The sequence below is a fragment of the Schistocerca americana genome, chromosome 1 (genome assembly GCF_021461395.2).
Source record: "Schistocerca americana isolate TAMUIC-IGC-003095 chromosome 1, iqSchAmer2.1, whole genome shotgun sequence".
NCBI classification, from domain to species: Eukaryota; Metazoa; Arthropoda; class Insecta; order Orthoptera; family Acrididae; genus Schistocerca; species Schistocerca americana.
Window position 1 is genome coordinate 880,701,207 of NC_060119.1, and position 16,333 is coordinate 880,717,539.

The following is a 16,333-nucleotide window of genomic DNA, read 5'->3' on the forward strand; positions in this document are numbered from 1 at the left end:
ATTTTTTTAAAGTACATGTTCCCTTATAATTTAATTTTTTATCATTCTACTCCTTTCCTGTTAGTTGTCTTTGCATATTCAGAGTTTCAAATTACATTTTCTTCTCTCACTACCTATGCCAATCTTTGTTTCTGTTGTTTTCTTCTTTCCCTTTCTCCCCACCAAGGAGCCACAAAGGGCCAAGTACAAATGTCATTTTGTGTCCAATTTAAGTGATGTAGGGGCCTTGTACCAGCTTTATGGAAAGCCAAACTGACAATATAACAGCTCAGGTTTGTAATCATTGGCTTTCCAGTCATATAAATAGTAGATTATTTACAAAAAGGCTTCATTTAATGTATCAAAAGCAGAAACTCTATTTAACATTCAATTCAAGAGATTTTGATAGCTTTGAAGGAACAGAATCACATTGTCCAATTTGTTGAATTCACTATTATTCTTAGTAATATGAAAATATAATTTTACTGCTGCCTCCCCCTACCCTGGTGTGTGTGTGTGTGTGTGTGTGTGTGTGTGTGTGTGTGTGTGTGTGTGTGTGGAGGGTCGGGGGTGGAAGCAGGGATGCTTGGGGGGGGGGGGGGGGGGGGAGGGGTGTACATGGGGGATGGGGGGTGGCACGCTTGTGCATGTGTGCGATATGTTTTTCTATAATTGAATATTATGATTCAATTCTTTATCACATGCAGCACTAAAAAAAACGATAATTACATAAATGAGAAGCATTTTCAGTATACTTACATGGACCTTTGCTGTTGCTTCTCTTTCTGGTGGAGCCTTTTCTCTAGCAACAATATTAAGCACAAATCTGTCCTGATTATATTCAGCCATGTAATTTGCAGTGACTAGTTTTCCTTCCTCGCTTATGTTGAATGGTGAAGGTATAATAGAACCTGATGATTTATTTGCTCCATATTTGTATAGATTTGATGCAGCAATGTAATAAAGAACAGTGCCATTATCTCCCAAATCGGGATCTGTTGCAGACAGCTTTGACACAAATTCATTGACGTTTGCCATTGCATTTATGCCTGCCAAAGAGAAGTAAAAGACACCAATTAAAATGAGGCAATAATAATAACAACAACAAACTAGAAGTACATGAAACAAATATGTTGATATACTAGTATGTGAAATGAGTGCTACACTACACAGGGGACAAAATGTAGATAGAGGATACATTACGTCTTCACAGCATTTAATTTTCTGCTGAATGAAATTAACCAAACAGAAAGTCAAGACGAAATGTTAATCTGAAAAACAAAATGCTACCTTTTGGAAGTTGACTGCTAAACACGCCTTGTAAAAACATAGCAGAAGTGGCATGAATTATAACAAACGTTGAAAGAAAAAAAGACTGTAGACAGATAACCAACTAAATATAAAGAAACTGAAAATAAAGGAAAATAAGGTTGGAGCTAAAAGCGCTGAAATCTAATAACACACCCATTCATTCATTTGTTGATGATGTTCCCTAGACTCCGTCAAGATGGGAAACATTGAGGGATGTGGAATGAGTCAAGGTATACTTAAGAAAAGGCTAACAAGTAGTAGAAATTTAATGTGCACACTGTATTAACAACTGTATCTCTTTATTTCTTAACATTATTTATGCTTATGCTAGCTAAATACAACATAACAAATTAGAACAAAATCTATTAACCTCAAAAAAGCTGCTGCCTCCTCCATTACATTAAATAGTTAACTGCTGTTTATCTTCTACTGGTGGTTTAATATTTAGTTAATTATACTCTTTGTTTTCAAAGAAAATGGCAACAAAGTACTTATCTGTGTGGACTCCAATAAGTTACATTACTCCAATCTGCAGTCAGTTTCATTTCTGTGACACAGTCTGCCAGTCTGCTTTTAGAAAAGAAGGTAATACTTCATACATGCCAGGGGGATGTCATTTATCCCAATATCATTTTAGTTTTCCCAGTAAAATTTTATAATCTAGCCAATCAAGAGTTTTGGCAGACTCGCAGAATGTACCAACAGGATAGTTCTTTTTCACTGAACTCTGTCAGGATTTCCTTTATGACCTCTGGTATAACTGTGGTTCATATGAAAATGGAAGCGCGTACCTAGTTGAATATACTGTTTATACATGTATCAGTGACTCAGTGCTTCCTTTATTTGGTGAGTTATAGCCTACACTTCTTAAATTATTTCTCTGTGGTGACTACTTTAAGTCAAACTGAGAGACAAACAAAAAGTTCTCTGCAGAAAATTTAGGCAGTGTTCTATTATAGCTTATTTTCACAGAACTATTGAAAAAACTGGAAGGAGTGAAAGGATCAATTATTTGGTTTGCTTATCTCCAGTTTTATAGAGGAGTGTTTTTACAGCATATTTAAGACTCTCAGCAATTATATCTTGAGTCATTAGCTGATTACAAAGATATGTCAGGGTTAGTCCTATCAAGTCCACACAAAATTTTAGTACTTTGGTAGACCATCGTAGCCTTCAGAACTACTACATTTTTAATGACTCAATGCTTTTTTTAATATGTTTAGGGACTGTATTTTGGAACTAATATCTTTTGGTGCTGTATGCGGTAACTGTCAAAGTAAATCTAAGGCATTTATACTTAATTCTTTATGAGTGAGTTCAATTTTTGCTGCCACTGCTAGATCATTGATTGTGGTGGTCAGTGACTGCATGTGTCATCCATTGGTCAGCTTCAGGGCAGTTGCCATCTCTCTGATATTATCTTCAATAAAATAGCAAATACAAAGATAACAAGCAGTTTGACAAACATTTCAGTTAATGTGAATACCATAGATATTACACATCAATGCAGTGTTTTGGAGTGGTATTAGGGAAACCAATGGACAGAATGAGCAGCCATATGCAAATGTTTGCTGATGATGCTGTAGCGAATGGAAAATTGTTGTTGCTGTGTGACTGGAGGAGGACTCAGACTGTGAAAATTTGTATTTGGTGGAATGAATGGCAGCTTGCTATAAATGTAGGGAAATGTAAGTTAATGCAGGTGAGTAGAAAAAACAATACTATAATTTTCAAATACAATATTAGTGATGTGCTGCCTGACCCAGTAACATCAATTAAATACCTAGATGTAACATTGCAAAGCAGTATGAAATGGAACAAGCATGTGAGGTTGGTGGTAGGGTACACGAATCGTCGACTTCGGTTTACTGGGAGAATACTAGGAAGGTGTAGGTCATCTATAAAGGGGACTGCTTACAGAACATTAGTGCGACCTATTCTTGAGTACTGCTCGAGTATTTGGGATCCTCACCAGATCGTGTTAAAGGAAGACATCCATCGAAGCACTTCAGAATCATGCTGCCGTATTTGTTACTGGTTAGGTTTGATCAACATGCAAGTATTACAGAGATGCTTCATGAACTCAAATGAGTATCCCCAGAGGGGGAATGACATCCATTTTGTAAAAGACAATTAACAAAATTTAGAGAACCGCCATTTATGGTTGACTGCAGAATGATTCCTCTACTGCCAATGCACATTTTGCTTAAGGGCCATGAAGGCTAGATAAGAGAAATTGAGGCTCAGGCAGAGGCACATGGACTGTCATTTTTCCCTTAGTCCTTTTGTGAGTGGAACAGGGAAGTGAATGACCTATAGTGGTACAAGGCAACCTTCACCACGCACCATATGATGGCCTGCAGGGTACATATGTAGCTGTAGATACACAAATGCACATACATTACTCTCCCTTGGTAACAGGCAAAGAAAACAAATCTGAACAAATGGTATGAATATATAAAAAAAGAACAGAAAATTTATTCGCTTCCTTTACTGTATTGGTCCTAGCTTCAGACTGACTTGTCCAGATCTTATGCTATTCTGTTTCTTAGTTTCTAAAATGGAATCTCAAAACAATTCTGTAAAATGCTATATTTTTAAATGTATGTATCTGTCACCCCTCTCTAGTTGTTTCACTGAGTGATGTGGTGCATTGCAGCACACTGGACTCTAATTCAGGAGGACAACAGTTCAAATCTGCATCTGCCCATCCAAATTTTAGTTTTCCATGATTTCCCTAAATTGCTACAGGCAAGTGCTGGGATGGTTCCTTTGAAGGGCACAGCTGATTTTCTTCCCTATCCTTGAAACAATCCAAGCTTGTACACCATCTCTAATAACCCCACTGTTGATGGGACCCTTTCCAGTTGTTCCTCTCCAGTGGCTGCTAAATATATGTTTTCCTTCTGTCTTAAATATTGTTAATATTCATTTAATACTTTCATTTTGTATGAATCTGTCTTAATATGAATTACGATAATGTCAATATTGACAGGTGCTTTAGTGTTTTCTGGATTCTTCTCTCAATTATTGTCACATATTTTTTCAAAAGAAAACCTTGACTGTTATGAGGAGTATAATTTTCTGTTTATTAACTACTGCCCAAGTTCAACTTTATAACCATTATCAAGCAACATTCAGATAACCTTTATGCAAGATATGACATCAGATACAAATGAATCCATTGACCCACATGTGGAACCACTTATAAACAGTAACAGGATGCATATCAAATAGGAATATTCATACACAGAGTGATATGGGAGTCTCAGTGATGGCACATCAAATATGTATTAAAGTATTGTACATGGTTATCCCATATGTTTTACAAACTTTCTGTTCCTATTTTATACAGACCATATTAATATTTATATGTAGATTGATCTGTATGTCAAATCTGTTGCCACATGTTGTATAGAGGATATCTGAATGTTGCTTGATAATTACTGCTAAATTGGCCAATAGCAAACAAAATAAAAATTGTACAGACCAAATTGAGAATGTTTTCTTGTGATGAATATATCAAGGGTGTTGTCACTTGTGCAAACAAAATCATTGTCACATGTTGTCACTAAAGTTTCTGCGCTCTTCTTTATTAAAAAAACGCACACTGGGCCATATTATACCTCACTTTCGCTTAACTGCCACTCACCATCCCTCCCTCCCGTGATTTTGCTCTATTGTGTTATCCAAGAGTTTTTATAATTGCCTGAAGGATTCTTGAGATGCTTTATACTTTATTTTCAACAATGTTAGTCATTTTGCCTTTCAGTCTTTTAAAATGTTAGCTTATGATGTGATTACTGAACAGATTGTCACATGGCGAGCAGAAATCTCGTGTGTGTTTTACTAGTGTTTTACTACTGCAGTTAGACATCGCAAATATAAACATCTGATGTGGTGGAGCTTTATCTCTCACTTAGCTTTATAATTTCAAAAATATTTGCTTGGACTCACCTGCATAATAATCACTGTGCAAGAAATGTGGGGCATTGTCATTTACATCCAGTACAGTTATTTGTATTTGTGCTATACTGGTGTCTCTCTCAAAGGTTAGTTTTGCTTTCTCTTCCTGTGAAAGATAAACACAGTTGTGTGAATTCAAAAAGACATCTTTTCAACCAAGTTTAAATGACAATGTTGGCCAGAGTGGATCATTCAGACTCATTCTAGCAAGCAAAACTAAGGCATGCCACCCACTCACCTGTAGACAAATAGGGTGTTTGGTGCATAGACATATTTAATAGATTAAAAAATTTCTCATGCTTTTCAACTTGTAAAGAGTGTCTGCACATTAGTAGCTACCTTTCCTCACATTTTTGTTTGCTTTATCCATTGTGGATTCTCAGATTGTTTCAAAGACAGAGAAAGCAATATAAATGAGGGTCACTTGGATATGAAAAATCTTATTTAAAAAAAAATAACTTAAATAATATGGGGACTCTTGAATATACAACTTTTCTGTCATTTAGATTTGCTAATGTAGCAAAGCACATTTTAAGTAACTTGTAGAAAGCAAAAGCCTGCCTCCAGTTCGGTCACATAAAATATGCGTGTTCAAAATCAGTTAAATATAAGCATGACGGGGTTCATAATTAATCTCTGAGAATAATAAAAATACAGTGTATTCTGGCAGTGCATAATAATTGGTTGGCTGTAATCTCTTATTACCTGGGTAGTATAATAATCAGGATCATTTGTAGCTTTGATGTGCAATATGTATAACTCTTCTTTTTCACGGTCAAATGATTTATTGGCATAGAGACTACCATCGGTCTTATCAATATAGAAATCTCCTTCTTCATTCCCAGAAATAATGTAATAATATATGCGTGCATGTTGCCCTTCATCTCTGTCAATAGCTTCTACCCTGCCTGTAACACAACATAATGCATATGACATATCATTTTGTAATGTGTCTCTGTAGAAACAGTCCTGCCAATATTAAGGCAAATTAAAAATTGAAAACATACCAATAAGTTGTGGAGCCGGTGTGTTTTCTACTACACGGAACTTGTATGGATTCACTGTATCATCCAGTGGAAACTCTGGCTTGTTGTCATCTGTATCTACTAGAAGTACTGTTAAGAAATGCATTGTTTCATAAGGAACTGGTGAACCATGGTCCTTAGCAACAAGAACTAACTGAAAACAGAGATGCAAAATTTAATTATTATTTCACAAATAAACTCTCCACCAGCGCTACACTAAACAAAGTGTGTTTATGATTTGTGTATGTCTTGCACAGACTTAAATATGAAAAGGATAGATTGCTATTCACCATATAGAGGAGACATTGAGTCATTGACAGGCACAACAAAAAGACTGCTATATGTTTTAACTTCTGGCCAAAAGGTCTGCTTTTAAAGTAGAAAACATATTCACAAATTAATGTGCGATGTGAATGTAAAATCACTCATTCCACATCATTACAATTCGTTGTGCAAATGATCCATGGAACATGAAATTAACTAACTACCACACATTTATAAAACACAATACACACACTCATGGCCACTGTCTCTGGTCGCTATCAGACAAAGTGGTCATGTGTATGTGAATTGTACTTGTGTGAAGGTGTGTGTGTTTCCTACTTCAGAAGGATGTCTTCTGGCTGAAAGCAAAAGTTATAGCAGTTTTTTCATTGTACCTGTTTATGACTCAACATCTCCCCTATATAGTGACTTAGAGTCTACTTTTTTCATATTTTTGTTATTCCATCCTGGAATTTCCATTGTTTCATTTCACATAGACTTCAATTTACACGTGAGTAATTGATCATATTTGCATTATAATGTTCAAGGCATAAGTGATAAAAATAGATGTTTTTGAATTATTTGTCACAGGCCTTGCTCCTTCTGTAATTGTTACACAACAAATCAGTAGACAATTCATTATTTCAGATACGAAGGCTATAACCTAACACCTAGCAACATCTTACTGCATCACTTCACTTCATGGATTTTTGAGTAAATTAATATTGGGTCATAGAAGTGGGCTACTCATATATATTAACATCAACACTTTATGTAACTGTCCAGAACCAAAGCATTTTACATATTGTATTCTATCTTACTGGGATAAAGATCCAATTGAACTAATAATTTCTAGAGAAGTTAATACATCCAGTAGTCCAGTAGGTAACAAATTATGAACACATCATCTCAGCGGTCATTATAAATGGTCACCTCTCAGATCATTTAGGTCAGACACTAGTGATAAAATGTAGTACCAAATTTAAACCAATAAAAATGTAAGAACACAAGACCATACTATTTGGAAACAACTTTTGTATATTAAGACAAAATGCATGGTTATCATTAAAGTGCATCTACTCACGGAGGTCCAGTAACTATCATATGTCGGCAGAACTTGGTAGGTATGCTAATGCATTAATGCTGAAAAAAAGTACCAATTTTGACGACCAGGTGCTGTACTCTTATCTCATCAACATCTCCAGAACTCATATTAAACAATTTGCTTAAGTGGCATTTAATAATGAGATCAGTATTATGCATTCCTCACCTGTTTGACCTTTTCTGCCCAGATCTCATTCCTAATCCATTATGTATAACATTTCTACATGTCTTTCTCGCATTCACAGTGTCAGATTTGCACCTACTGGCCAAATTTGGAACTAAAATTTTTCCAGCATAAATTGATTTTGCATTAATGCAGTAAAATATCAACAAAGTTTCACCACCATACAAATAATTACAGCCCACACTGGTCCTCTGTGAGTAGCTACATTTTAATTATAGCCACCCAGTACTTTAAGTCAGGAATCTCAGTAATTACTACAATTAGGATCAACAACAAATGGAATATGTTCCTAGAAGTACTGACTGGGCTCATAAATGCTAACATCCCATTTAAAAAAGTGTATATCCACAAAAATCCAAATTTAAAAACAAAAGCCTGACATTGTATGTTAAAACAAAAGATCTGAGAGAAAAAATGAAGAATCTGTGTAGCCTGCACTAACTGCTAAACATCAAGTTATATAAAGACCTCTAGAAGCAATGTAAATATCAGTTCTACAGAGAAGTTAGGAGATTAAAAATGGAAAGAATCAGACAACAGATATGAAGCTCAGACAATTTTTCAGAGTCTTGCTGGTCAATTGCAAATAAAATTAGAAACAGTGCAGCCAACTCTAAAATCAAACATGAAACATTATGACATTTCTGATCTCCTTCTGGTTAGCAATATCTTTAATGATCACTTTATAGATACTGTTGAAAGCGATGGCTGCAAGAAACAGGATGCACAACATACATTTGAGTCCACTGACGAGCAAACCAGTGGTGCACTACCTGCAGTATCAGCAGGCTTAGATGAAATTTCACCATTTCTATTGAAGAAATATAAACATGAGACAGTGAAACCATTACTTCAGCTAATAAACTTTGTTCTTGAAGATTGAGTACTATCTGTCTAGTTGAAACCCTTACACAAAAGATGGAAAATAAAGTATGTTCATGACAGCAGATGTATTGCCCTAATTTAGGTATTCAGTAAACTGGTTTGGAAAATAATGTTAAAAAGCATCTAGGTGAATGACAACTATGCTGAGAGATTATATCCAGCATTGTTTCAGAATAGGACAGAATATCATACTGGCAGCATTACAATTTGTCCATTATGTACTTGAAAAAATAAATTAAAAGTACCAAGCAGCAGGGTTATTCTTCAACCTCACCCAACCATTTTGGTATAGCACTGAGGGAGAAGTTTGGGTTAGTTACACCAAACAACCCCCATTTAGCAGTAGTTCATTTATTCACCACTTTACACAAGCAAGGCTCACAAAGAACTGGCTATGGCGGAAGAGGCCAAAGATAATCTTAGCTTAGTTCAAAGATGGATGCATTAATGTTGGTGTCGATTTCATCAGCGCCACAGTACAACATGGGGCATTATTGCCAGAAACTGTGATAAATGGTGTTACTGGAAAACACATGTAGTTACTAGACACATATTTAAAAGTCAGACAACAATGAGCACAAATTATGTGTTATTGTCGTGGTCTTCAGTCCAATGACTGGCTTGATGCAGCTCTACATGCTTCTCTACCTGTGCAAGCCTCTTCATCTCCAAGTAACTACTGCAACCTACATCCTTCTGAATCTGCTGACTGTATTCATCTCTTGGTCTCCCTTCATGATTTTTACCATGATAATGGAAAAGTACTAGAGAGGAGATAACCAAGAATAAGAATTATACATTTTTGTCTCCTTCAGGGCTCCATTTTAGTTACATTCCACTTCGTACATTATGTAAGTGATTTGCCAAGTTCTCCAGATAATAGGCATCTGATCGCTATGTATGCTGGTGACATGTCTCATGTCTCTTGTACTCACACTTTGCCCAACTTTGATGAACTGATCCAAACATTTTTGAAAAGGCAAGAGCTCACATTAAAGAAGACAACTTAAAAGTCAACATAGAAAAAACAAATATTGTACACTTTAAACTGAGTGGTTCAAAGAGACAAAATATTGTGAATGATGAGATTCTCGCAAAAACCAGTTCAGGACGTAAATTTTTGGGTTTCTACACAGATGACTGACTTTCATGGAAGCTGCAGGCTGACCATGCCTGCAAAATTGTAATGTCCTATCTATGTGTTAAGGGAGATGGTCACAAAACCTTAATTCTGAAACCCTCTGGACTGTCTACTTTGGATTGCCTACTTTCTTGTCTTATGGAATACTACTGTGAGGTGGGACCTGCCAAACTAATATGTAAAGGGTTTTCATATTGCAAGTAAGAGCCTTGAGTATTGTAGTGGAAGGGAAACAAGGAACATTACGTAGAAACTTGTTTACTAGTTTTAATAAACTCGCAGTTAATGCCATGTGTATGCTACAAACCATTATTCTGGTGAAAGAAGACATTAAAGTCACAAACAGGAATATACAAATTCACAACCATGGTACAAGGCATAAAACAGACTTCCATTTGGTTAACAGAAGACTAATTTTAACAGAAAAAAAAGAGGATGTCAAAGGAGCTGCCTTTCATATTTGTCTACAAAGCGATCTTAATATTTTGACAAAAGACATTTTTGAAAAGTGATTTAAGTAGCAGATTATTCATAAATGCCTGTATACTTTGGATTTAACATGAATAATAATGTAACAAACAGTCCTACTCCAGAAATAAGTATAGTACTAAATTTCATATAAAACCAAATGTTCAATATGGAATTAGTTATTGTCCAACAATTTGATTTATTTAATTTTAAAATATTGTAAAAATAATTTCTATGTGTGCACAAAATATAATATTGTAATTTATACTTTGTTGACATTACCCATGCATATAAAAACACATGTTATGAGCAAAAAATACTTACTTCATACTTAGCTTGAACTTCTCTGTCCAAAATTATTTTAGTTCTTAGTTCACCGGTGTCAGCATTGATAGAGAACTCATTAGTTTCCTGTGTTATGTTATTTCCAACCCTGAGATGGTAGCTAATTCGGCCATTTTCTCCAGAATCTTTATCAACAGCTTTCACTGTCATGACCAAATAATTTGCGATGCCAGCATTCTGTAAACAAATATAACAGAAATGAATAGACTTAAAATCCATACCTCTCCGCTTTTTCTTCAAGAACACTTGTACAGAAATATTAATTACCTCAGGAACCTCAACTGTGGCATTGGCAAGAGCAGGCATTATAAATTCTGGTTTATTCTGATTCACAGAAAGTATTTTTATTTCCACAGTGGCATTATCCGCATGTTTTCCGAGACCATCGCCATCTCTTGCCTCTACCACTATGTGGAACTTCCTTGGTTTTCCGACAAGTGATGTTGTAGCATATAATATTCCAGATACTGGATCTAGGTGGAAAACATCTGCAACAAAGAAGAACATTAACTACATAAAATCAGATCATTGGCACTGAAAATAAGATTGTGTTATCATACTAATTATTGACAGAAAAAGTATGTGATATACGGGAGGGGGGGGGGGGGGGGGGAATAAAACTGAGTACCAAATGGAGGATTGGATGAAAATTAGGCTTGTAATAAGTCACACAGAAGCATATCAGCTATCATTCTTTCCACATTCTGTTCATGTATGGGATGAAAAGACCATTATATCTAATCCACTGCCATGAATTCCATACTGGCTGGGATATTTTGATATAGCTAGTAACATTAGACTCAGTCGCATTGTATTCTTACATGTATTTCATCAACTGCAGTTGTAAAATACATTGTTTCCAGAAGTAATTTTTTTTTCTCTTCTAGAAATCAATTGACACAATGCTTTGTAGAATTGTCATGAATACGAAAAGAGAACAACTGTTGCAAGCTATTTCTCAACAAATACGGAATATGATTAATTAGTAATTAATTACCCCTTATATATTTGCAAATGAATAAGAAATAAAAAGGCACCTGTTCTTTTAGTTAAATATTTGACACCATTCACTTATTGTTTGAATATTCTTCAAGAAAAGGCTGTATGTTTAATACAGTCTGCACAGAGAGGGACAGATCAAACTTCATGGCATCATGTTCGTGCTCTCTGTCCTTGTCTCATGCTACAGTTTCCTACCATTACCTATCCTGGTTTCTGCTAGTGCTGGTGTAATTGCCACATTGGCCCATTGTTCCTGTTTCTGACTGTCCCTAGATAAAGTTATATGCTCAGAAAACATCTGCTATTACTTCTTAAGAAAATACTTGTCATATTTACTCTACGCTACCCATTATGAAAACACCAGTTGTTAATTGTCTTCACCATATCTGCACTAGCATGAAAATCAAATGCTTGTGCACACTACAGTCAGACATGACAGAACGGTACTACTAGCTGCAGCCTCATGTGGTACACTGCCTCTTACCACCCCACATAATGCCCCACAACTTGCCTTCTTATGTTCAAACCACTGAAGTATGTGCCCCAAACAATTTCAGTATAAGAGTTCTTCTCAAAAGACGATGATTAATGGGATCATAATGTCAAAGGTGTAATTGACCTACAGTATTTTTTCTGTTTATTTCTAAAAATAAATTATTTTAAATACTAATATAAAAGAATAAACAAAATGTTATTTTATCTCTGGTGATTTTCAATTTACTGCTTTTTGAAAGGCAAAAATCTATTCCCCATGTTACAGACAACTACCATAAAATTTGGTAGAAAGAAATAAAAAATGATTCCCCAAGAAAAACAAACATGCATTTCATTAATTCAGTCATTCATGCATCATGTTCATTCTAATGGAGGAAGAAATTCTTCTTCCCCCCCCCCCCCCCCCCCCCCCCTCCCCCATGAACCATGGACCTTGCCGTTGGTGGGGAGGCTTGCATGCCTCAGCGATACAGATGGCCATACCGTAGGTGCAACCACAATGGAGGGGTATCTGTTGAGAGGCCAGACAAACTTGTGGTTCCTGAAGAGGGGCAGCAGCCTTTTCAGTAGTTGCAGGGGCAACAGTCTGGATGATTGACTGATCTGGCCTTGTAACACTAACCAAAACAGCCTTGCTGAGCTGGTACTGCAAATAGCTGAAAGCAAGGGGAAACTACAGTCGTAATTTTGACCGAGGGCATGCAGCTTTACTGTATGGTTAAATGATGATGGCATCCTCTTGGGTAAAATATTCCGGAAGTAAAATAGTCCCCCATTCGGATCTCAGGGCGGGGACTACTCAAGAGGACGTCGTTATCAGGAGAAAGAAAACTGGCATTCTACGGATCGGAGTGTGGAATGTCAGATTCCTTAATCGGACAGGTAGGTTAGAAAATTTAAAAAGGGAAATGGATAGGTTGAAGTTAGATATAGTGGGAATTAGTGAAGTTCGGTGGCAGGAGGAACAAGACTTTTGGTCAGGTGAATACAGGGTTATAAATACAAAATCAAATAGGGGTAATGCAAGAGTAAGTTTAATAATGAATAAAAAAATAGGAGTGCGGGTAAGCTACTACAAACAGCATAGTGAATGCATTATTGTGGCTAAGATAGACATGAAGCCCATGCCTACTACAGTAGTACAAGTTTATATGCCAACTAGCTCTGCAGAGGATGAAGAAATTGATGAAATGTATGATGAGATAAAATAAATTATTTGGGTAGTGAAGGGAGATGAAAATTTAATAGTCATGGGTGACTGGAATTCGAGAGAAGGAAAAGGGAGAGAAGGCAACATAGCAGGTGAATATGGATTGGGGCTAAGAAATGAAAGAGGAAGCTGCCTGGTAGAGTTCTGTACAGAGCATAACTCGATCATAGCTAACACTTGGTTCAAGAATCATGAAAGGAGGTTGTATACATGGAAGAACCCTGGAGATACTAGTAGATATCAGATAGATCATATAATGGTAAGACAGAGAATTAGGAACCAGGTTTTAAATTGTAAGACATTTCCAGGGGCAGATGTGGACTCTGACCACAATCTATTGGTTATGAACTGTAGATTAAAACGGAAGAAACTGCAAAAAGGTGGGAATTTAAGAAGATGGGATCTGGATAAACTGAAAGAAAGAACCAGAGGTTGTACAGAGTTTCAGGGAGAGCATAAGGGAGCAATTGACAGGAATGGGGGAAAGAAATACAGTAGAAGAAGAATGGGTAGCTCTGAGGGATGAAGTAGTGAAGGCAGCAGAGGATCAAATAGGTAAAAAGACGAGGGCTAGTGGAAATCCTTGGGTAACAGAAGAAATATTGAATTTAATTGATGAAAGGAGAAAATATAAAAATGCAGTAAATGAAACAGGCGAAAAGGAATACAAACGTCTTAAAAATGAGATCGACAGGAAGTGCAAAATGGCTAATCAGGGATGGCTAGAGGACAAATGTAAGGATGTAGAGGCTTATCTCACTAGGGGCAAGATAGATATTGCCTACAGGAAAATTAAAGAGACCTTTGGAGAAAAGAAAGCCACTTGTATGAATAGGGTGATGTACTTGAGGACAATATTACAGAAATGGAAGAGGATGTAGATGAAATGGGAGATACGATACTGCGTGAAGAGTTTGACAGAGCTCTGAAAGACCTGAGTCGAAACAAGGCCCCCGGAGTAGACAACATTCCATTGGGACTACTGACGGCCTTGGGAGAGCCAGTCCTGACAAAACTCTACCATCTGGTGAGCAAGATGTATGAGACAGGCGAAATACCCTCAGACTTCAAGAAGAATATAATAATTCCAATCCCAAAGAAAGCAGGTGTTGACAGATGTGAAAATTACCGAACCGTCAGTTTAATAAGTCACAGCTGCAAAATACTAACGCGAATTCTTTACAGACGAATGGAAAAACTGGTAGAAGCCAACCTCAGGGAAGATCAGTTTGGATTCCGTAGAAATGTTGGAACACGTGAGGCAATACTGACCTTAAGACTTATCTTAGAAGAAAGATTAAGAAAAGGCAAACCTACATTTCTAGCATTTGTAGACTTAGAGAAAGCTTTTGACAATGTTGACTGGAATACTCACTTTCACATTCTAAAGGTGACAGGGGTAAAATACAGGGAGTGAAAGGCTATTTACAGTTTGTACAGAAACCAGATGGCAGTTGTAAGAGTCGAGGGACATGAAAGGGAAGCAGTGGTTGGGAAGGGAGTGAGACAGGGTTGTAGCCTCTCCCCAGTGTTGTTCAATCTGTATATTGAGCAAGCAGTAAAGGAAACAAAAGAAAAATTTGGTGTAGGTATTAAAATCCATGGAGAAGAAATAAAAACTTTGAGGTTGGCCGATGACATTGTAATTCTGTCAGGGAGAGCAAAGGACTTGGAAGAGCAATTGAACGGAATGGATAGTGTCTTGAAAGGAGGATATAAGATGGCAAGGAAAGCGTTTCTGAAGAAGAGAAATTTGTTAACATCGCGTATTGATTTAAGTATCAGGAAGTTGTTTCTGAAAGCATTTGTATGGAGTGTAGCCATGTACGGAAGTGAAGCATGGACGATAAATAGTTTGGACAAGAAGAGAATAGAAGCTTTCGAAATGTGGTGCTACAGAAGAATGCTGAAGATTAGATGGGTAGATCACATAACTAATGAGGAGGTATTGAATAGAATTGGGGAGAAGAGGAGTTTGTGGCACAACTTGACAAGAAGAAGGGATCGGTTGATAGAACATGTTCTGAAGCATCAGGGGATCACAAATTTAGCATTGGAGGGCAGTGTGGAGGGTAAAAATCGTAGAAGGAGACCAAGAGATGAATACACTAAGCAGATTGGTTGCAGTAAGTACTGGGAGATGAAGAAGCTTGCTCAGGATAGAGTAGCATGGAGAGCTGCATCAAACCAGTCTCAGGACTGAAGACCACAACAACAACGACATAGTGCATTATGGCCATCACAAATGCATTCTTGCTTTATAAGGAGACACAAAATATTGGTGAAAGAAAATAAATGAATCCTCTCCTAGTTGCTTGTAGAGTTGGGAAATTATTTTTCAGTGTAATATAATGAACACCAAGAAACAGTTTCATCTCCAGGTCTTGGCCTGAGCAGATTTAGTGGCAATGTTCTGCCAAAAAGATATCATCAAAAGTGGGAAAAAACCACACTTGACATTTGTTTGTCAAGTGCACACCAATGTCAGTAATGACCAGAAAAGGAAAGTGTGTCTAAACGAAATATCTTTGTAAAGTCCAAATTGTGATATTGCTCCTTATACCATCAGTGATTGTGCAAGTAATAATTTAGCCAGCAGTGTAATAGTTGTCAGCACAGACAATAATTCACCTATTTATTTTCATTTTCCTGTTTCATAGGTATTTCTCAAAGGGTATGAGTTCAAAATTGAACATAAGCTGAAAAATGTGAATTATTTATGCTGATGAGGTTAAACATGAGTTAATGGCAGTGATAAATCTCACGTGCTCAAACACACAACAAGATGGCTCTATGCAGCTGAAATTGCAGTGCTGTCATAGTGTGATGTTTATGGTCACATTCTACATTAAAATCAGCCAGGAAAGTCCTTTTCATGGGCAGTATGAATCTTAGCATCTATTCTAAGTTAGTGCAAAATGAAAGACTTGCACTTATATATATATATATATATA

General features: G+C 36.6%; 1 protein-coding gene across 1 annotated transcript in view; it reads right to left on the minus strand.

The window, feature by feature from the left end:
* The window catches only part of LOC124614330 (cadherin-87A), a 698,834-nt gene that overhangs the window by 52,432 nt on the left and 630,069 nt on the right, over positions 1-16,333 (minus strand). The window contains exons 26-31 of the mRNA XM_047142934.1: positions 10,940-11,160; positions 10,652-10,849; positions 6,264-6,435; positions 5,962-6,164; positions 5,248-5,362; positions 739-1,028 (exon numbers count right to left, since the gene is read on the minus strand). Coding sequence (XP_046998890.1) covers positions 739-1,028; positions 5,248-5,362; positions 5,962-6,164; positions 6,264-6,435; positions 10,652-10,849; positions 10,940-11,160 — 1,199 coding nt within the window. The remainder of the gene's footprint in view (positions 1-738; positions 1,029-5,247; positions 5,363-5,961; positions 6,165-6,263; positions 6,436-10,651; positions 10,850-10,939; positions 11,161-16,333) is intronic.